The following is a 21,584-nucleotide window of genomic DNA, read 5'->3' as shown; positions in this document are numbered from 1 at the left end:
GGCCTTTGACTTCTCCATCAACTACTTCAAATGGAAATACATTAAATAGAGAGAAAGAGAGGCCGGAGGTGGAGGGGGTTAAGGGCCGAGCCAACTCAATTTGCCGTGGCTAAAAGGGAGAAAGAGAGAGATGAATGATAAAATTGAATTTTAAAAAATTATAGGTTACGTGGTATCAAGTATGTATGGATTTTGAGGAAAACTATAAAAATAAAGCTAGTCAATTATCGAAAATAAGGGTAGCATTAGATAATAATCAAATAGTAGAGATATAATAATCAATTAGTTAAAAAAAATTTACTCTTTTTTCAATTCCTTGATGTCTAATTTATTTGTTTTTATGACGCTTGGGGTCGTTCTATACCCCCCCGCCTTTTTACCACTCATCGTTAAATAAAAATCGCTTGCTACTACTTCTCCTTATTTTAGTACCAAGAATAACCCTCCTCTATGTTTGTATTTAAAATTTTCCAGTCCTAGATGCCTGCGCGTTGTCTGCGTATTGTTATTTTTCCATTCCCTTTCCACTTTGTTGCTTTTCACCCTCTTCCTGCCTTCCAGCCATTTAGGATTCTTTCCCACCTTCTGCGTCCGCTTTCAGATCCTGCTATCTTGCGCCGTCAAATGTGCTCTGTCTCGGTCTCTCCTCTTTAATCTCAAGGTCAGCTCATCTTTCTCTACCTCTCTCCCTGAATTCTCCCTTCTTATCAAAGTTCAAGCTTTTGTTTTCCGCACCTTCAACTGTTGAAAGTAATGGATTTGAATGTTTAGTTTCTCTGAAATTTTAGTTTTCTTCCTCAATTTCGTTATTTGATATGATCGAGTATTGGATGATGTACGCTGATTGGAACCCTCGGTTGCAAGATTGTTTACGCATAAGTGTATCCGATTGGAATTTTGTTTCTGCCGATAGTTGAAGTCTGTATCGTCAAATATTCTTTCTTTATGTGGGTTCCGAATTCTTCTTTTTCCTCTTTGATTACGGCCCAATGATTTCAAGCTAGTTTGTTTTGTTTTGGAATTTCGTTGCTTGATTTGGTTGGTGGTTATATAGAATTTGCGTCCATTATCTGCTTTGAGAAACTCAGTGGGTTTTAACTTCTCAGTGGATTTGCATGCACCGGTTTCTGTGTGTTGGATGAGAACTGAAACCATGGGAGATCCTTTTGTTATTTTTATCTCGTCTTTTGTTACATTTCTTTCTTTTTGTTTTTGGATTTTAAAAAGAAGACTAGCATATGAATAATGACAGAAGTTAATAAGAAATGGAGAAAAGGGAAAGCAATAGTACTTATCAAAGAACAAAAAAACGGGAAAGCAATGGCTCCCGCAACACGGGGCTTAAGTTAACGTAGAGCTAGAGTCATCATGGTTGCAAAATCGCCTCCAGTGCTCCCTTTATCTTCTTGGTGGAAGTATTGGGAGGATATCCAGTCTACACCTATGTTCTTTGTTGATTGAAAAATTGTTTTCTCATTTACAGGATATGGTCTATAGAGAGAGAAAGAGCCGACTTTTCTCCTTGCCAGCCTTTTCCTTTATGCTATGTTTGGTTTGAAGGAAAGAGTAGGGAAAGGAAGGGAAATGCAGGGAAACCTATACAAGATTTGTAAAGGTCTCCCTTCCTTTCCTTTCCTTTCCCTACTTTTTCCTTCAAACCAAACATAGCCTTTGTAGCATAGATCCAGTTCAAGCATCAGTTATTGCCTGCTAGTAGTTAGCCAATAACTCACATCAATTTATAGAAAATAAAATAAAATATTAAGAAAATGAAAACCCAATCAGATAATTAAAGGCTGCTCTATTGGTTTAAAAGTTTCCGAAGATGTAAAAATTTGAAAAATATATATGGCCATTACCCTATGTTGGTTGTGGTTATCTGGGGTCTTGGGAGGGATGGATTGGATATGGACCTAACCTTGGGCATTTTTTGAACAAAGTGGTTACTCTCAGACTTGAAGCTGCATTATCACACCTGTCAGCTGAAGGTTTTACAATTGCACCAAGAAATGGCCCCTAAAAATTCAGAAAACAAAGAAACCTAAATATCATATTCATCAACCAGTTGCCTCAGTGAAAAGGTGCTTTATATATGCCAAGTTGTGCTATGCCCAGCCTTGCCCTAGATTGCGAACTCGAAGTAGGCATATATAATATGAAGTGTATATGTAGTATACTATATCATATTATCAGATATACTAATAATGGAATAGAGTGTGTTCATTTTTAAAATTTTTACTTATAGTTTGAGGCTTAGAACTTAAAGAATAGGAAGAAAAGAAACAGTAGCAACCATCTGATTACAGAAAAAAGGGGGATGAAAAAACAGGGTACCCCTCCTCCCACCCATTATTTTTTCTCTCTTTCTATCCAAGCCTTTGTGCATGTGGATTCTGCACAGAGTCTGGACTAAGCTCCTGGTTGACCTCGCAGGTGTGGGTCCACAGTTTGAGTTTGGAGTGATCCTGCCGTAGACTTTACGAGTCTGGGTCCAAGGTTAAAGTTTGGAAGATATTTGGGCAATGTTTAGAGGTTTAGTTTCTGAGGAGAGGGGTTACAGAGAGTTTAAGTGAGCTTTTAGGGGGGCTTTCAAGGGGGATCAGGTTTGAGTCTTTGGGATAAGATTGTGGGTATTCGAGCAAAAATCGGATGCTGACACTTATCAGCTTATCATTTTACCATTTTTTTTGATGAATAATAGTAAGTTTATTGATTCAAAAGCAAATTAGAGTGAGTTCATACATCATCCCAGTGAGAGGCACGAGCTGCAGCCCCTCCTTGAAACTTACAAGTAAACTAGGAGAGAAAAACAAGAATCACAACTGAGCCCAAAATAATTCTTCCTTATTTACCCCTTGCTTAGCTAACACATCTGACAAGGTATTTGCTGATCTCCCCACCCACTGTACAGTGACCAACATATTCCTTGTCAACCAACTGAATTTCTTCATTTCATTCTTGTATTGCCACATAGCCACTTCAGAATTTTTCAACCAACCCACCACCACTTTGGAATCCCCCTCGATTATTAGTTGTTGTACCCCCAGCTGGTTTGCAAATTGGACCCCTTGTACAGCAGCTAAAAGTTCTGCCCTGATAGAATTCCCAATTCCCAAAGGACCTGAGTAGAGCAACAAAATCTCTCCCTTCTCATTTCTCAAAGCACTCCCCATTCCGGATAATCCTGGATTACCCATGCTGCTTCCATCAAAGTTCAACTTAATTGAGCCTTCGGGTGGAGGAGACCAGCTTGTAATTGATTTGGCCTTTAAAGATGAGCACCTTGCTACTGCTAACCAATTTCTCCAAATGTCATTAAAGGAGAATTGACGAAAGATTTCCAAGGTCTTCAGCCAATGTATTGCCCTGTTTAACACACAGTCTTTCAAATCTTGGCTGTTCCTTTCCTTATCTTGAAAAATTTTGAGATTCCTTTCTTCCCAAAGAGTCCAAGTCAAGGCAGCACGAGCACATCTCCACATAATTCTCCCTATTTTTGTAGGCCAATAAAAGGTAGAATGGTTGAAGAGCATGTGAACCTCTGTTGGTAGACTCCAACTACCCCCAAACAACGAAAGTAGCCAAGCCCAAAGGTCTGCAGAAAAGGGACAAGATACTAATAGATGGTAACAATCCTCACCGTGAGCTCTACAGAGGATACACCGATTAGGAGAAATACAGAGAAAAGGTCTTCTCTTTTGTAGGTTGTCTAAAGTGTTTACTTTCCCATGGAAAACTTCCCAACAAAAAGCCATAATTTTTGGGGGGACTGGCCTACACCAAATTTCTTTTGACGGAAAGGGTTGGTGAGTAGAAAGTTGAGAGATGGACTTGAAAAAAGAAGCACAAGTGAAGGTTCCATTGGGTCTAGGAGTCCAAACCCTCTTATCTGGCTTGGAGGGATCCAAACAAACCTGATTAAGACACCCAAGCAAAAAAGAAAGAGACTCAATTTCAGCGTCCCTAAGTCCTCTGCGAAAGCCAAAATCCCAAGTAGGATCTAAGGATGTTCCCAAGGGTGAGACAAATTTTGAGACCACCTCTTTTTTGTACAAAGAAATAGAAAAAAGCGAGGGGAACAAATCCTTTAACGGTGAGTCTCCTACCCAAATATCCTCCCAAAAAAGGATAGAGTTGCCAGAACAAACTTAATACCTGATAAAATTGAGGAATTGAGGAAGGGTGTTGTGAATAGCCTTCCAAGGTGCTGCTAGGTTAGCTTGCCTCGATACACTAGCATCCCATCCATTCTCTGACCTCCCATGAATGCTTCCCACCACCTCATGCTATAATCTCTCTCTTTCCAAAGGCCATCTCCACAATCATTTCCCTAACAGAGCTTGATTCTTTCTAATTACCCTCCCAATTCCCAAACCCCCCTCTTCTTTACTTCTGCACACAATTTCCCAATTAACCAAGTGATCCTTTTTCTCTTGTCCCGGCTCCCATAAGAAGTCTCTCATCAACTTTTCCAGCTTCCTAGCTTCCCTAACTGGTATCCTAAAGACAAACAAATAATAGGTAGGTAAGTTAGCCAAGGTAGCTCTTATTAGGGTAATTCTTCCTCCTAAAGAAATATAGTTCCTCTTCCAAGAGACTAATCTCTTCTCAAATTTTTCTAATACTGGGGTCCAAAATCTACTCTCCCTAGGATTTCCCCTAAAGGAAGCCCTAAATATGACATAGGCCAAGCAGAGGTGGAACACTCAAGACACTCCGCAATAGCCTCGACCTCCCCTACCTCCAAATTTATACCTGCTACGCAACTCTTTTCCAGATTTATTCTCAAATTAGAGACACTTTCAAATCCTTTTATTAGCTCTTTTAGGTTTGCTACCTTTTCACTAAGACCTCCTTCACAAAAAATCATTAGGTCGTCTGCAAACTGAAGGTGGGTGACGGGGACTTGGTGTCTCCCTATTCTCCAACCCCTGATGGCATCTTCGTTGTCAGCCTTAGTAATGATCCTACTAATCACATCAGCTACTAAGGTAAAAAGGAATGGTGAAAGTGGATCCCCTTGCCTGACACCCCTGCAAGCTGGAAAAAAATCCCTCACCGTACCATTTACCAGAATAGAGTAGTGACAAGTACTGATACACCCAAAGATCCAACTACACCACTTGTCCCCAAAACCACCATTCCGCATAACCTCTAATAGAAACTCCCAGTCCACCAAATCATAGGCCTTTTCAAGATCCAATTTACAAATGAATCATTTCTTACTAGACCTTTTCATTTCCTCCACACACTCATTCGCAATTAAGATCTGATCTGTTATTTGTCGTCCTTGAAAGCCCCCTGAGTTTCACTAATGATGGTAGGGGGGACTGTTTTGATTCTCAATGAGAGCACTTTAGCCAGAATTTTATAGATGCTTGTCACCAGACTAATAGGCCTATAATCTTTTGGGTGGTTGGCATCATTCTTCTTAGGTATAAAGGCAAAACAGGTGGCATTAATTCCAGGGCTTATAGTGTGATCGTCTGCAAATTCCTTAAAGACTTCAGCTAGATCCTCTTTCAACACCTCCCAACAGTCTTGATAAAAACCCATTGTAAAGCCATCTGGACCCGGAGCCTTGGATCTATCCATTAGAAAGACAACTTTCTTAATCTCTTCTTCCTCGAAATCCCTTTCCAGCCACCTTGCCACTCCTTCATCAATCCTTGGCCAATCCACCCTTTCCATGACTGTTCTCTCACTCAAAGGCCTTCTATAAATTGATTTGAAGTGGTCCACAAATTTTCTGGCTATGTCATCCTGGTCGGTAATCACCTCCTCTCCTACCTCTAGCTTGGTCACAAAATTCTTTCTTCGTCTCCCATTGGCCAAATCATGGAAGAATCTAGTGTTCCCATCGCCTTCCTTAATCCACTTGTGTCTAGATTTTTGTCTCCAACTGATTTCTTCCCTCAATAACACTTCTTCCAACTCCTTTTTTAATTGGCTCCTTAACACTCTGTCCTCCTCGGTCAGCCCATTGTGAGATTCCTTTACATCCAAATTTTCTATTTGAGAGATTAGGCCCAATTTTTGCTCCTCAATTCTACCAAACTGATCTCTATTCCACTCTTTTATTTTGGCTCTCAACCTTTTTAATTTCTTGTGGAACTTGATCCCCTTCCATCTTACCCCCCTCTCCTCCTCACCCCACCACTCCTTCACTTTTTTCACAAAATCTGGATGGGTAAGCCACATATTTTCGAATCTAAAAGGTTTGGGTCCTATAGGAAAAGACTCGGTTCCTATTTGGATAGGACAGTGATCGGAGGTGACCCTGGGTAATGCCCTAGCAACCAAGTTTTCCAAACTATTCTCCTAGGCAAGGTTAAAAAGGAATCTATCCAACTTCGAGCACAAAGGGGTTTCCTGAAGGTTGGACCAAGTGTAACTTGCTTGCAGTAGAGGTATTTCCTTCAGTTCACAATCTTCAATAAAACCATTAAATTTCCTCATGCTTGTTGAGATTACCTGTTGGGGATTATTGGTTTCATCAGAGAATCTAATGACGTTAAAATCCCCGCCCAGGCACCAAGGACCATCCCATAGCCCCTTAATTGCATATAGTTCCTCCCACATCTCATTCCTCTTTCTATAGGAATTAGGGCAATAAACATTGGCTAAGACCCATACACACCCATTTTCTACATTCTTGCACTTAATGGAAACTGAGAATCTGCCTATCAATTCTTCCACTACTTCCACCACATCCTCCCTCCATAGTGTTACAATCCCCCCCGAGGCTCCCCAAGAAGGAGACGAGCTCCAACCTAAACTTCTAGACCTCCAAAAACTTCTCACCCATCTCCCATCTAATTCCATCAGTTTGGATTCTTGTAACAACACAATATCAGGTTTTTCCCTTCGGAGTAGGTCTTTGATCGCCCTTCTCTTCCTTGCACTCCCTAACCCTCTTACATTCCAGCTAATAATTTTCGTCGATACAAAATAGCAAAGGACCCAATAAGAGGCCATATTCTCCTCATTTTAGGCCCTTCCCCCCCTTCCCAATTTCTCCATCCTTTCCAGCCAATGTTTGAGAAAGAATTTTACCCTTCTCACACTTATTTTTGCTACAACATCTTTCTACGAATCCTTCGTTTTTATTTTGTTCCTCCATCATTGTACAGATCAACTCCCAAATTCTATCCGCCTCCCCCTTACTACTTCCTTCCAACACCCTCTCTCCTCCTTCCACTATCACCCTCTCTCTTGCATCAAAAACTCCTGGATGGGAAGCTGGGATATCTGTTACAGACATAGCAAACAAGTCAGTACCTAAAACAGAATTGACACCCATACCTGATAGAACGGGGGTAGGACTAGAATCACTAAAAATGATTTGCTGACAGGCGGCACATGGTTTTAAGGCCTTTCCCCTTTTTGGACAAGGTTGGGAAGTAGACATGGTGAAAGAATCACTTCCTGATGACCTACCCACTTGGAAAACCTTTCTCTGTGTTTCCGACACTGGAATACCCGCATCCATCCTCACGGCCGGTTCTTGTCCCTCTCCACCAACATCCTGTAATTCATTAGACTCAGGGTCAGCTCCCTCGACGAAGGGAGGAGGAGTTTTCACAGCTTTAGAACCAATTTCTTCACCATTCCTAGTTTTCCCACCACCTGCCTCTTCAGTCTCTTCCTCTAAGAACAACTCTGTATGCAAACTTTCTGTTTCAAGAAGATCATTGTTGCTTTTCGGAGACAAACTTCCCAGACTTGGCGTTTCGTCTCTATCAGAATCGTCGTTACTGTTTTGTTCACTCAACCAATCTTCAAACCCTGTTCTGTTCTCATCACTAGGCTTCATGTATCTCGGGTTGCGCCTATCTGGTGAGAGATGGTTCGCCAGGTTGGATGGGACCCACTGTAGAGAGCCTCGAGACTACGAGTCTTGAGACTTTTTTGCGCCTGAACTGTTCGGTCGAGAGGAAGGGTTCGGGGTTGAAGAAGATAGACGCTTTATCTCGTCTATCAGCTCATCCCTCCTCCCAGTCACGTGCTTACTTAACAAGTCCCTCGGCCCATCTGTCTTATAATGGGCCTTGGGCTCAAGACTATAGGAGCCCAACTTTAAGTCCTTTATTTGAAAAGCCTTCTCCGGCCCACCATAATAGGGATCCACTCGATTGGGCCCTTCTTTTCGTCCCACGTGACCACTTAAAGAGTCACGCCCCCCTGTTTTAATGGTCGAACCAGCAACCTTCCTTGTCTGAGATTGCTGGTTCAGCCTTCTCCCTTTCGACAGTAGAAGCTTTTTGTCTTTTTCCCCTAACACCACCTGTGCAAAGGATTTGCCATTTGTCATACCCTCTTCTTGCTTTCTCCAGGTTCGACCTTCCAACTGCCCCAAAGCTTTTTGGCTTCCCAGAATATGTTGGCCCTTTTTAGTGAAACATCCCTTCCCATTTGAATTACCCAATCTCACTAGTCCACGTAGTGCTTCTTCTTCCTCCTTCTCCCCTCCTACCAACCGAGCCTCCTTCCACAGCCCTGCTTCAATGGAGGAAGCTAACCACACAGAGACAAAGCTCCCCTCTGTTCGTACCTCTACCTTTCGTGGAATTTCTTCTGGCTTCACACCCTTAGCAGGATTGCTACTGAATAGAGATTGCCCCAGAAAGCACCTTTCAAGATTCCTCCACACAACACAGCTATAGACTCTACTATTTATTGTTTCCATAGATGGAATGGCAAGCCTATTACACGCACCACCACACCATCTTCAACAAAAAAATCCTTGGAGTTGGATGTTGGATTCCATTTGAAGACTGTGAATGATCCGAACTCAGCCTGAACATTGATAGCTAATATTTCCAAATCATTCTCTAATGGATCTAGGATGGCTTTACAGTTATCGAAGGGGGTTACTATGAAGACACTCTTCAACTTTAACCTGGTTGCCAGTAAGTCAGCTACCCTCCTCCAATCATTAACCTTTTCCTTGGCTTGTATCACAAACTTACTATCCCACTCCTCTCTCTCTAGACCTCCCACCATTCTGCAATGGCCTTTTGTTTTTGCCATGACCACTGGCCCTTGTTGTACCCTGCTGTTACTGAAATAAGCCTTCTCCTCCCTTATGGAGGCTTTTTTCTCATTTGCTACTCTTTGAACTAAGAACTCTTTGAGCAACCAGTCTACTTCCCCCCAGCCTTGGTTCTGTTTTCCTGCTGGTAGACACACCAGTTGCCTCTGTCCCTTCCCAAAAAATTCAGTCAAAGCTATGAAGAACCAATTTCTATTCCTCTTACATTCAACAACATATCTTCTCCCTTCTAGTGTACTAAAATCCTGCCAGTTTATCTGCTTACCTTTTGAACAGGCTCCAGCTATGAACTTTCTTAGCCACTCGATCACTTCTAATCCTTCCAGCAATATTGTACCCTTTTTCGCTTCCCTTACCTTCAGGCTTACCTTCCCCTTGATTCTCATCTCTTCGAACAGGAGATTTTTTGCTTCTATCTTCAAGGATCTCCTCCACTGACCTGCCTGCACGAACTCCATCCCCTCCATTTTCCCTCCCATCTTAGTTCCTCACCCTCTCACAGCAAAATGCAGGATATTGAGAAATGGCATTTTATCTATGATCCAGCATATTACTACTTGACAGTCACCCTCCACAATTAAGCCATTCTAATTCAAAGGGTGGGCTAGCTTTCAGACTTGGAGCAAGGCAATTACACGAAGCAATGACCCCTGTTTTTTGCTTTATCAGAGGGAACAAAGATAGAAGGAAGTTTGTTTCTAAATTTCAGAAATGAGGTGGAATTTTTATACATAAATTCCTTGGTAGCTGGTTTTGTAGCCTTTTGTATCTTGTACTTGTTTTTTTAGATAATTCCAATTTAACCTTGGTAGATGATCCATTAGTGTATGATTCCGGTTAAGATTTTGGAGTTGCAGATTTAGACTTTGATATAGGTATTATTATCATTATTTTCTTTTTATTTTTTTTCTTCTCAGATAAGGAATGGTAGTGTCCTTTCTATGTCTTTGATGGATCCTGAAGTCAAGAGGTTTGGAAGAGGTAATTTTAGAATATAAATAGGAAATTCTTCATTCAGTATCCCTGTTGCCTTTAGCTTTGGATTTTATAGTTTAACTGAGGCTTTTTTGTGTGAATATTTAGGGCGTAAGGAACTTACTGGTGCAGCAGATCTTATAAATCACTACAAATTGTGGGCACATCATGAGTTTTTCTGCAAGAGATCACTTCCTTTGTCAATCTCAGATACATGTTATCTTCACAATGTGGTTGGAGACACAGAAATTAGAAAAGGAGAAGGGATGGAATTGGATCAGCTCTTCCAGAACACTTTATATGCTAGAAATACAAATGCACACATTCAGCCTTTTGACTTGGATACTCTCAGAGAAGCATTCCTGCTGAGAGAAACAGCTCCAATTGATCTTCCTTCTGTAAGAATTATCCTGTGGAAATCTGCTATCTTTTGATGTACCTTGGATATGGTGTAGTTGGATGTACATCTTAGGTAGAATGCAGGTTCACTTTGGGAGTGTGTGATCCCTAGATGTTACAGGATTTGAAATGGCTCGACATCTTGTTTCCAATATGTTGATGGTTTTGTATGTATAATCAGATATTTTGATCTGTTTGTCTCATTGGTATTCAACAGGCAGAAAAGGGGATTCCTACCATTGCAGGAAAATCAAGAAGTGTGTCCAAAGACGAGGAAAAAAAGCATAAAAAGCACAAGGACAAGAATAAGGATAAAGACAAGGAACGTAAGAAGCACAAACACCATCACAGGGACAAAAGTAAAGAAAAAGATAAGGAGAAGAAGAAAGACAAAAATGGACAACATGATTCTGGTGCTGAACACTCAAAGAAACACCATGAAAAGGTTTGAACATTGTACACCATTCTTCAATTTCTGTAATCCTTACTGCATCCTTTCCTGTCATTTTCTTTTTCTTTCTGCTTTTGTAATCATGGATATTGTTGATATTGCAAGCATCAGTACAAAGAATTTCCAACAACTCTTGCTGTCTCAATTGTGGATACAAGATTCAACCAAAAGGGCCTTTATTATATATATGATGCTCTTAGGCCCTACCCTTTGATTTGCCATGCAAAGTTTTTATAAGGCGCATGCCCAGTCAGTTAGGCGCACGCCTAGGCGACTAGGCGGGCACTTAACTCCAAGGCGCACGCCTAGACTAGATGCAAAACACATTAATACATGATATATATCCCTTAATACATTGATCCTTTAATATTTTTATATTGTTTTTTACTTTTCTTTTTCTGCAAATAGTTATTGGTTAGTTTTTGTTATTACAATAGAACCTATCACACATTATCACTCTTTTTATTAGAAGAAGAGTGTTGTGTTTTTAGGGTTTTATTTTCATGGCAGAACTGAATAGAAGAGGGAGAGCTGTTCGGTCAGGTATGTTTCACACACAGTCCAACTCCAACTGTTGCTGCAATGCTGCATAACCAACTAGAAGTCTAAACAACTTCGAATATGCCAGGTAGTCAATGAGAAGTTTTGGAGATTTTATTATAATAAATAAATTGATGGAGGCAAGGGTGGTAGGATCAAAGTTCACATGGTCAAATTGTCAAGATCCTCCTATCCTTAGAAGGTTGGACAGGTTCTTGTTCAATGGTGAGTGGGGGGAATTATATCCACAATCTCAGATCATAAACCATTGCTGTTAAGGAATTATGTGAAATTGGAGGGCTTAGACCTTTTATATTTGAAATTACTAGTGTAAGAGCATGTGCTATGCATGTATGCAAGTAAGTATTAACCATATATATAATATATGGTATTTGGATTCAACTTTTATGATCTGAGTTAAACCCAAGGCAAGTATCTGTTTTATATGGTAATGGATGTTGTTTGGGCATCTTCGATTCCTTTAGTTTGTGGAGGAATAATTATCAAGTTCAAGGAAGGGTAGGCTTTATTGTCCTAAGAAAATTACACTTATTAAAGGAAGATCTAAAAAGTTTGGAATAAAGTGATGTTTGGAAACGTGGAAGCCAGAAAAGGGATCTTCTTGAGAAGATGGAAAGGATGGACAGGTTGGAGGATGTGGATGCATTATCAAATGAAGAGAGGTCTGAAAGGGAAGGCATCAAGGCAGGACTGAAAAAGGTGGTGTTCCTTGAAGAGGTGATGGTGGAGACAAAAATCAGGAGCACTATGGTTGAAGGAAGGGGGTAAAAATATCACTTTCATTTAGGCAATGGTAAGAGGAAGAATGGGAAGAAATTTCATATTCCAGCTTGAAGAGGATAACAATATCACTTTCATTTAGGCAATGGTAAGAGGAAGAAGGAGAAGAAATTTCATATTCCAGCTTGAAGAGTAAGATACAGTGGTGGATGACCAGAAGGAGATTGCAGACATGAAAAGGGAATTTTATGTTAAGTTAATTCAGTCATTTCAAAACATATAATATTTCCTAGGAGAGTTGGATGGAAATTGGGGATTTTATGAAAGATTGGTTGGAAAGGGAGTTTGAAGAGGAGGAACTGTGGAGAGCAGCTAATGTCCTGAAAGGGGATAAAGCTCCAGGTCTGGATGGTTTCAACATAACTTTCTTCAAATCATGTTGGAATATTGTGAAGAAAGATTTGATGGAAAATTTCAAGGAGTTTTGGAAGGAAACTATAATAGAGAAGAGTGCAAATGCTACTTTTATATCTCTTATACCTAAGATGGAGAGAGCTGCTAGAATAAGGGATTTTAGACCAATAAGTTTAATCACTATCCCTTATTAAATCCTTGCAAAGGTGTTGTCAAGAATGCTGAAATTTGTCTTGCATGAGATCTTTGGTCCTACTCAAATGGCTTTTGTGGAAAGGGAGACAAATATTAGATGGGTGTTAATAGTGAGTAAATGTATGGATGCAAGAATTAGAAGTGGGAGAGCAAGTGGTATTTTTTTTTGATAAGCAAATAATACTTTTATTAAAATCAGAGATAATATTGAATTACAAGAGTTAGGTTTCAGCACTGCATTGACCCAAGCTAAAAACAAATACAAACAGTTACAGCTATGCCCAGAACAAAGTAGGTCTATTTGCTCCCTGTTTTGCTAGGGTATCCGCCAAACCATTTGCAGTCCTTTTTACCCAACCAAACTGAGAGTTGAACCTCCGTGCAAGGATGTCAATTTTCCTATAGATAAATTTGAGCTTCCAAGGTGCTGAAGTGGCTTGTTTTGCCCAAGAAATGACCAGTAGTGATTCTCCTTCAATTTCTAAATCTGTTGCTCCAATCTGCTCAGCCAGCTTTAAGCCTTGTAAGAGAGCAAGAGTTTCTGCCTGAATTGAGTCACCAAGATCTATTGGTCCTGAGAAAAGTGCCACAACTTCTCCTTGATGATTTCTAAGAACACCCCCTATACCTGCCCTTCCTGGGCTGCCAAAGTTTAGTTTTAGTTTATTTAGTGCAGGTGGCTTCCACTCCACTCTCACAATTTCTTTGGGTACATCTGTTTGTGCCACTTCAGTCCAGTTCCTTAGAATGTCATTTGTGGAGAAGTTCTTGAATAGTTCCATGGTCATCACCCAATGTGCAGCTCTGATTTTTATGGCTTCAATGACTTCTTCCTTTGATTTGCTTTTTTCAAAGAAAATTCTTTGGTTTCTTTCCTCCCATATAATCCACACCACAGCAGGTGTAATTTGTAAATTGGATATTGAGGAGGCTTATGATCACATGGAGTGGGGCTTTTTGGAAGAAGTGCTGGAGAGGATGGGTTTTGGGGAGAAATGGAGAAGTTGGATGTTTGCATGTGTTTCTACAACCTCATTTTTGGTGCTGGTTATTGGTGTATTAACAAAATTCTTTCAAGTGACAAGGGAATTACAGCAACTCAGCAAGGAGATCCACTTTCACTAGTACTCTTTCTTATGGTGGCGATTGGAGAAAGCTTTAAGGAAAATGATCAACAAGGAGGTAAGTTTGGGATGATGGAAGGATATATGGTGGGAAGGGAAGACCTAATAAGTTATCATTTGCAGTTTGCAGATAAGTTTGAATAAGAGCATCATGATTGGTGTTGGTGATATTCCTCAAGTATTGCTAGAAGATTGTGTAGGGGCACTGGGGTGCTTCATAGGGGAATTTCCATTTACATATCTGGGGCTTCCAATTGGAGCAAAATGTTCACTTTTTATTTGGCAACCAATTTTGAATAGGGTTAACAAAGATTGGTAGGGTGGAAGAGAAAGTATCCCTCATTGGACAGTAATCTTCTAGTTTACTACTTATCATTACTCAAAGTTCCTTCTCTGGTTGCGGATTCAACTGAAAAGTTGTAGAAAGAGTTTCTATTGGAGTGTGAGGGGCGAAAGAAGTAAGTATCATTTGGTGGAGTGGGGGTGAGTGCATTGGGATAAGAAAGATGGGGGCTTGGGGATAAGTAGGGTGAGCCTTTTTAACAAAACACTATAGAGAAAGTGGTTGTGCAGGATTGGGAGTTAGAGGGATTCTTTATGGACAAAGGTGATTGCTTGCAAGTAGACTGTTGGTGGGCCAGGTATCCTGACGGGCCACCCTGGTCTGGCTCATTCTTTGTTGGGCTTGGACAAGATTTTAGACCTGTGGGGCTTGGGCTTGGTCTCGGGCCCAAAATACTAGGCCCAACCTTTTTTTTTTCGGGTCAGGTTCATGGTTTCTTAAACAAGCCCAGCCTGAGCCCAAACTCGAGCCAATAATATTTTATATAATAAAAAAATATTTATAATATTTTTTCTCTGTTCCTCTTCTCTTTTCACAAGCCACAGTGGGATCTTTCAGTTTTTATTTTGGGTTTGTTGTTTAATATAAATAAATCTCTTTTGTTGTTGAGTTAAAAAAATCTTGCTATTCATAAAAAAAAAAAATCTTGCTCAATTTCCAGGCCGGGCTTTGGGCTTTTTATGAAGGCTAGGCTCAGGCCTGAACGTGTTCTATTAATATAGAGGGAAAGCCTGGTCCATGAACAGGTCTACTTGCAAGTATGGAGTGGTGGATTTTGGCTAAGATACAAAAGATGTGAAATTATCATATGGAGTTTGTGTTTGGAAGAGAATCATGAACTTCCATTCAGCTTTTTAAGTTATGTATCTTCTAGATGTTGGAAATGGAGCAAGTATTAGGTTTTGGGGAGATGATTGATTGGGATCGGAAAGCTAAATGAATTATGTCCAAGATTGTATAGATTAGGTAGAAACTAGAAAGAACAATCCAATCTCACAATGTTATGAAAGGGGAGTAGCAAAGGGGTTCTGTTGTATGGTGTCCAAAGTTAGAAGATTACTTCTTGATTGGGAGGTGGGGGAATGTGCTAACTTGCCAGCTAAATTGCAGACGGTGGAGTTCATGTTGAGAGGGCTGATGTGAGGTGGTGGAAGGAGAGTAGCAAAGGGGTATTTTTTGTAAGACCATTCTACAAAGCATTAGCAAGAAATCAGGTTGAAAGGGAAGATATTAGAGGTGTTTGGAGCAATCCTCTTCCTCTGACAATTGAGGCTTTTGCATGGTTGGTTGGTGGCTCATAGCATTCTTACCCAAAATCACATCAAAAACAGGGGTATTCAGATGGTGGGAAGATAGCATTCTCCTCCCAGCTGTGGGATTTGACTCTCTCCTGCTTTGGAGTTCATTATTGCCTACCTGATTCAGCCCTTCAGCTCCTGCAAGGATGATGATCTCTTAAGGGTTTGAACAACAGGGGTAAATTGCTTTGGAGGATTTTCCCTTCTACTATCATATGGGCCCTCTCGAAGGAAAGGAATAGTCGAATTTTTGACAACTCTTTTTCTGATGTAATTTCAGTAAAAAACAAGGTTATAGGCTTTTAGTGTACAAAGGGCATTCAGGGGTGTCCAGCTTTACTCTTTTTTTCAAGCTGGACCTTTCTTTTGTTGACACTCTGTATATCCCCATTGTACAGGCTCTCATTGTACATGTGCTGCTACTCTTTACTTTAATACAATTTGATACTTTACCTGTTTCAAAAAAAAAAAAAAATCAGATGGTGGGAAGATGTTACTTTGTCTGGAGGATGATGAAAATGTTCTTCACTTATGTGATGATTATTTGGGGCTGTTTCTCCCTGTTCAAGGTGGTATCAGTTTGGAAAGGAATTGAGAAGGTTTATCCTCTTTTTGTCCAAGGGATTAGGCTAAAATTAGGGGATGGCAACAGGACTAGTTTCTGGCGAGACACTTGGTGCAATGGTTTTTCTCTAATGGAGACTGTCCCTTCTTTATTCCTTATAGCAGAAGACAGGGATGTGATGGTGGCAGATCAGTTTGAGTGGCGTGGAAATTCAGGATACTGGTGTCCAAAGTTCAGGAGGCATCTCAATGATTGGGAAGTCTCTGATCTGTTAGAGTTGCTCCAATTAATTCAGGACTATCAACTGAATCCAAATCAGCAAGATTCCAGAATTTGGAAGTGGACTAGGGATGGGATTTTCTCAGTGAAGTCTTTTTATTTAAAACTGAGTGCTGGTTCGTCTCAGGCTTTTCCATGGAAAGAGATTTGGCTCCCTCACATTCCTACTGAAGTCACCTTCTTGGTCTGGACAGCAGTTTATGGTAAATGTCTTTCCAAGGAGCAGCTAATCATGAGGGGTCTGGTGCTGCCCTCCACAAGATGTGTGATGTGTAGTGGAGAAGATGAATCTGTGGATCACTTATTTATTCAGTGAGGTTGCCCATCTGCTGTTCAGTCATTTCTGCTCTCTGTTAAATGTTAGGTGGTGCTGCCCCAAATCTTTAGCTGACCTGCTTTTCTCTTGGAAGTTGACGGGCTTAAGCAGCAGGGGTAAGGTGCTGTGGTGTATGATCCCTCATGTAGTGTGTTGGGTCCTGTGGAAAGAAAGAAATAGTAGGATTTTTGAAGGTCAAAGGTGCTCCTTGGATGAGTTGGTGGTTCGGGCAATGGCTACCATACATTCCTGGCTGTCAGCCAAGGACTCTTTTAAGCATATCCCACACCATCAGTATTTTGATCTGGGTTTTTTGTTTACTTGATTTAGTTGGGGGTCTCTTGTATGTATTCCGGAGAGACCAGTTTTTGTTGGCTTTTTGTATAGTTTCTGGCTGTACATGGAGTTTTTGTGGACTGAATGGTGTTATGTTTTACAGTTATACTCATTAATACAATTACCTTACTTTTTCTCAAAAAAAAAAAGGATCCAAGGTCTCCAAAAGAGCTATTTGCACATTGGTCTCCAAAGATAGCTTGGAGCTGTTTACCTTCTGCAATATTTCGAAAGGAAAGAAATGAGGATTTTTGAAGATCAATTCAATTGTCATGCCTCAATCATTGGGAAAAAAGAGTTTTATGTTGGGTTATGATTCATCCAGAATTTGTTGACATTTTTATAGATTCTTTTGGTTCTGATATCTGCTAGTTGTCAGTTTTAGACTTGGAGTTGGGGTGAAAGTTGACGTCTTATTTATTGTTATATTTTTTTTGTCTTTTTCTGAGTGGTTTCTCATTTAGCCCTCCTTTGTACTCTCCTTTTTTTTCAGTTAATAAAATCTTTCTTTCTATTTACTATGAAAAAAGCAAAAATAATAATAAATCCCAGATCTGGTGGTGGGCTGTGGATAGAGGGGTTATAGGTGATTAAGGGTGAAGAATAGGGATGCAGAAGCAAGAATATAGCTCACTGTCCACCAAAGAGTGAACAAGACGTTAGGAAGAGAGATAAACTCTTGTTGTTAGGGTAAAGAGATAGTTCACTTAGAAGAAGGAATAGGCAAGAGAGAAGAAAGAAACCTAGCAATGACAAAAATTCACCAACTCAAAGTATCAAACTTTATTTCATCAAACAAACACTTATTTGCTTCAATCACAATGACTATTTCGAGACTCAATTTATAAATTTACAGGCTCCAATTTGAAATAGGAATTACCCATAAATAGCAATTATGGAAATTACTACAAATAGAAAGTGAGAGTGACCGTTGGCCAGTATCACCGGCCACCACTGCCATCTCAGTTGCACTGGCGGAACGCACAACTGCCCCGTCACACTTGGCCCACTGCCGATAGTCCATCTCAGTCCCCTGCCTCTTTTCTCTATTTCTCTTGGATTTAAGATAAATTGATTTCTGATTTACAGTGATTTAGAAGAGATTCTATTTCTCTATTTCTCCATTTCTCTTGGATTTAATGTAAATTTATTTCTGATTTACAGTGTTTAGAATAGATTTTATTTCTCTATTTCTCTTGGATTTAATGTAAATTGATATATGATTTACAGTGATTTAGAATAGATTCTATTTCTCTTGGATTTCATTTTCCTACAGAATAGATTCCAGATTTACAGTGATTTAGAGGAAAACTAGAACCAGTTAAATTTGAAAATTTTCTTTTGTGAAACAGTTAATCGAATTGGATTCATATTCGAAAACTTAAATTATTGATCGAATTCGAATTCGAATTGAATATTTGATTTGATAATCGAAATCGAATTCGAATTCAAACAGGGATTTTTGATATCTGTCGGATATCAAACCGGATTCGAATATTAGTATACAGAATTGGTTTTGAATTTGAATCTAGCCTGATTCCATTTGAATTCAATCCGTTTACAGGCCTAGTAAAGGTTAACATAAAATGGTACTTTTAACTATTAAAATATGTATTTTTTATTAATAAAAAATAAAATATGCATTAATATGCATTTTTACTAATGATTAGGGTTATCCCCTTATCAAATAATGGGATCTGCCTTCAGATTACACTTTTTGGAGAGTTTTTCCTCATTTTCCATTGACTATCCAAAATTAGACGGTTTGGGTTGGCTGATTGGTTCTTTTTTGTTTATGGGTTGTGGGGAGGGAGATCTTCGATAACATCCTCCAGGACTGCTAGTCCATGTAACTGTGAATGTTATTATTATTATCACCATCATCCAAATTTTATCCCAATTATATGGGGTCGACTACACTGTTTTACCACTCTGTTCTGTTTAATGCCATTTCAATTGTTAATTTATTGGCAACTAAATCATTCTTACTAGTTCTACCCATGTTCTTTTTGGTCTATAACCCCTAGCCATGGTTCAAAGTATCGATACGCCTGTGCGTATCGGTACTTAGATACACACGGAATTAGCTTTTTTTTAGTTTTTTTTTTCAAATTTTGGTTTTTGGGGAGTTAAAAAAGGGTGGGGTCCCGAAACACCTGTAAACAGGTGTTTTGGAACCCAAAAGATACGATACGATACACCCGGTATGGGGCATCGTATCGATTTTTTGAACCTTGCCCCTATCCTTCTAGCCCCATCAACTTGCAACAAATCACTTCTTACTTGTGCTGTTGATGGTTTTCTATTCACATGACCAAACCATCTTACTCTACTTTTTCTCATTTTATCACCTGTTGGAGTTACCCCTAAGTTCCTATAAATGACTTCATTTCTTTCTTTTTTTTTGAAGAAAAGGTAAGGTATTGCATTATATTCATTCAAAGAAGAGCATGTACAAGTATAACCATGTAAGGTAATTCTTTAAAAAAGAGCAAGGTTCAAAGTATCAACCAATATGCCTGATACAGGGTGTATCGTATTGTATCTTTGAGTGCCAATACACTTGCTTACAGGTGTTCTTAGAAACTCCTTTCTTATTAAATAATATATATAAAATTATAGTTAAAACTGAAGTTAAAAAACTAAAAAAATAAAAATAAAAGGCACATCAGTTAAAGTACTGATACACCTCTGCCGATGTATCAATACTTTGAACCATGCAAAAGAGTATTCAGTTAGCTCCTGTCTTGCCAGTCTTACAAAAAACAAATTGTCAGGATCTAAATAACTTTGATGGGCTATTCTGTTGAATTGCTCCAGCCAAGAATGGATGGTGCCCAGAATCTTTCTGATGAGATCTTCCACTGAAGTGTTCTTATTCTGAACTACTCTCTGATTTCTCTCCACGGTTTTCTACCTTTCTTATTTAAACCTTTCAATTTCCATCAGTGTAAATGTTCTGATAAACTCTCTGGCATGCACCGATATTCAGCAAACTACAAAAATATGAATATATCCAGTGCAATTATAAATTAATTCATTTCTGATCCTATATTTTTTCTAGTTTTGCCACTCCATCTCAACATACACATTTCTGCCACACCAATTGTCTGGACATGCTTATTTATCAAAAAAAAAAAAAGTCTGGACATGTTATATATATATATATATAATCCATAGGATTGGACCCTTCTAGTTCTATCGCTCTTCTCTACTCACTTTGTGAATTCGTTCTGCTTGTCTATTTACAATTTCAGAAAAGGAAGTATGATGGGAGTGAAGATCTCACTGATATCCACAAGCACAAGAAAAGTAAGGTAATGACATTACTTTTTTTTTTCCTTCTGGATTTGTAAAGTGGGATGAGATTACATTTGTGGGGACATTCTTGGTCACTGTTTACATTTGCCTTTTTCTTGGTAGCTCTTTGCTTTTTCTTAAATAAAACTTTTTCCCCTAAATTGTTTCAGCATAGAAGCTCAAAGTTCAATGAGATAGGTGCAATAAAGGTAGTGGGGTGATAAGCTGTGACCTGATTCTGTCAATATTTCATCTTTGTATTTGGTTCCAAAGAGGTTTTTCTTTCATCATTAAGCTACCAAAGTTCTTGAGGTATGGAGTTGTGTTTATTGTGCCTGTTAATCTTCATTCCACTAATCTTTTTATTGCTTCACTGGCATTGCATGTAGATATTTTTTCTTATCCCTGCAGTTACAATTCTTTAACAGACCGAGGAACCATAAAAAGGTCTGCAAGCACCAGTTGAAGCATATTAACTGATGGATGAAAGTGATATCTGTATCATAACAAGAGTTCATTTAACTGCCAGTTCTGTGCAAAAGCTTTTATCCCTTTCTCATTTTTGTGGTCCATACGGTTTCTCAGCGTATCTGTACATTATCATAATCTCTTTTTCTTTTCCAATCCATTTAACAACTTCTGATTTTGAGTTGTAGGAAGGGGTGGGGGTGTTAGGTGAATTAACATAAAGCGGAAAAAAGTAAGTAAATTCAATTAATTTCTTGATCAATTAGTTCCATGTTTTTTCTTTTCCTTAATGACAATTCTCAAGGCCTATGCCCCTGCAAGGCTGCAACAAATTGGTAGCACTGCACTTCTAAAGAAATTTGATTTAAATGTAACGATGGATTGTAGTGTATTAAATCTCTTAAGTTCATTTAGTAGCATTATAGTGCTAAAGTTCTCTGCAAATACGGAATTTTGTAGTGTTTTTTTCTTTGATGTGAAAATAACTAACACCAACGAAAGGGTTCCAGGGATACAAACGGAGCAAGCCAAGGTGGAGACAACCACCAAACACAAAGACTTGGAACATTTTTGCTTCTTGAGCTACCCTACGAGCACTACCAGAAAGAGTTTTACTTTTATACAAAAATATAACAGAAGAGAAGTTATAAGTTCATAATGCTATCTATTCGGTTCCAAAGAGACCGAGGAACAGCAGACAAATTGCCATTGCAAGCATCTATAAAAAAGTTTAGCATCAGAGATTATAGTCACGGAGAGCCATTTCTGAGACTTGGCAGAATTAA

At 39.3% G+C, this 21,584-nt stretch overlaps 1 protein-coding gene across 4 annotated transcripts; it reads left to right on the top strand.

Moving 5' to 3' along the window:
* The first annotated feature begins 489 nt into the window (after positions 1-489).
* Positions 490-21,061, top strand: LOC104610816 (mediator of RNA polymerase II transcription subunit 19a-like). 4 transcript variants are annotated; one of them, XR_737502.3, is made up of 7 exons: positions 495-661; positions 9,973-10,036; positions 10,139-10,428; positions 10,647-10,874; positions 20,289-20,348; positions 20,502-20,643; positions 20,760-21,061. XR_737502.3 is itself a non-coding variant. In XM_010277611.3 (6 exons), the coding sequence occupies exons 2-6, from the start codon at positions 9,997-9,999 to the stop codon at positions 20,550-20,552; spliced, it is 669 nt and encodes a 222-aa protein (XP_010275913.1). In that variant the 5' UTR covers positions 490-661; positions 9,973-9,996; the 3' UTR covers positions 20,553-20,686. The 4 variants fall into 4 exon arrangements, 1 of the variants encoding a protein (XP_010275913.1); XR_737503.3 differs by having other exon boundaries at positions 20,743-21,061; XR_737504.3 differs by having other exon boundaries at positions 20,721-20,915.
* Positions 21,062-21,584: the final 523 nt, after the last annotated feature.

Source organism: Nelumbo nucifera, chromosome 4 (genome assembly GCF_055504915.1).
Source record: "Nelumbo nucifera cultivar China Antique chromosome 4, China Antique-T2T, whole genome shotgun sequence".
Lineage (NCBI taxonomy): Eukaryota > Viridiplantae > Streptophyta > Magnoliopsida > Proteales > Nelumbonaceae > Nelumbo > Nelumbo nucifera.
The sequence above is the reverse complement of the archived record's forward strand: the minus strand, read 5'-3'. Positions and strand labels throughout refer to the sequence as shown.

Bases quoted from the DNA above. Each gene is read 5' to 3' on its own strand.
- LOC104610816 (XM_010277611.3), top strand. From the start codon at position 9,997: ATGTCTTTGATGGATCCTGAAGTCAAGAGGTTTGGAAGAG. The intron at 10,875-20,288 runs GTTTGAACATTG...TTACAATTTCAG, and splicing joins CAAAGAAACACCATGAAAAG to AAAAGGAAGTATGATGGGAG. The intron at 20,349-20,501 runs GTAATGACATTA...AAATTGTTTCAG, and splicing joins ACAAGCACAAGAAAAGTAAG to CATAGAAGCTCAAAGTTCAA.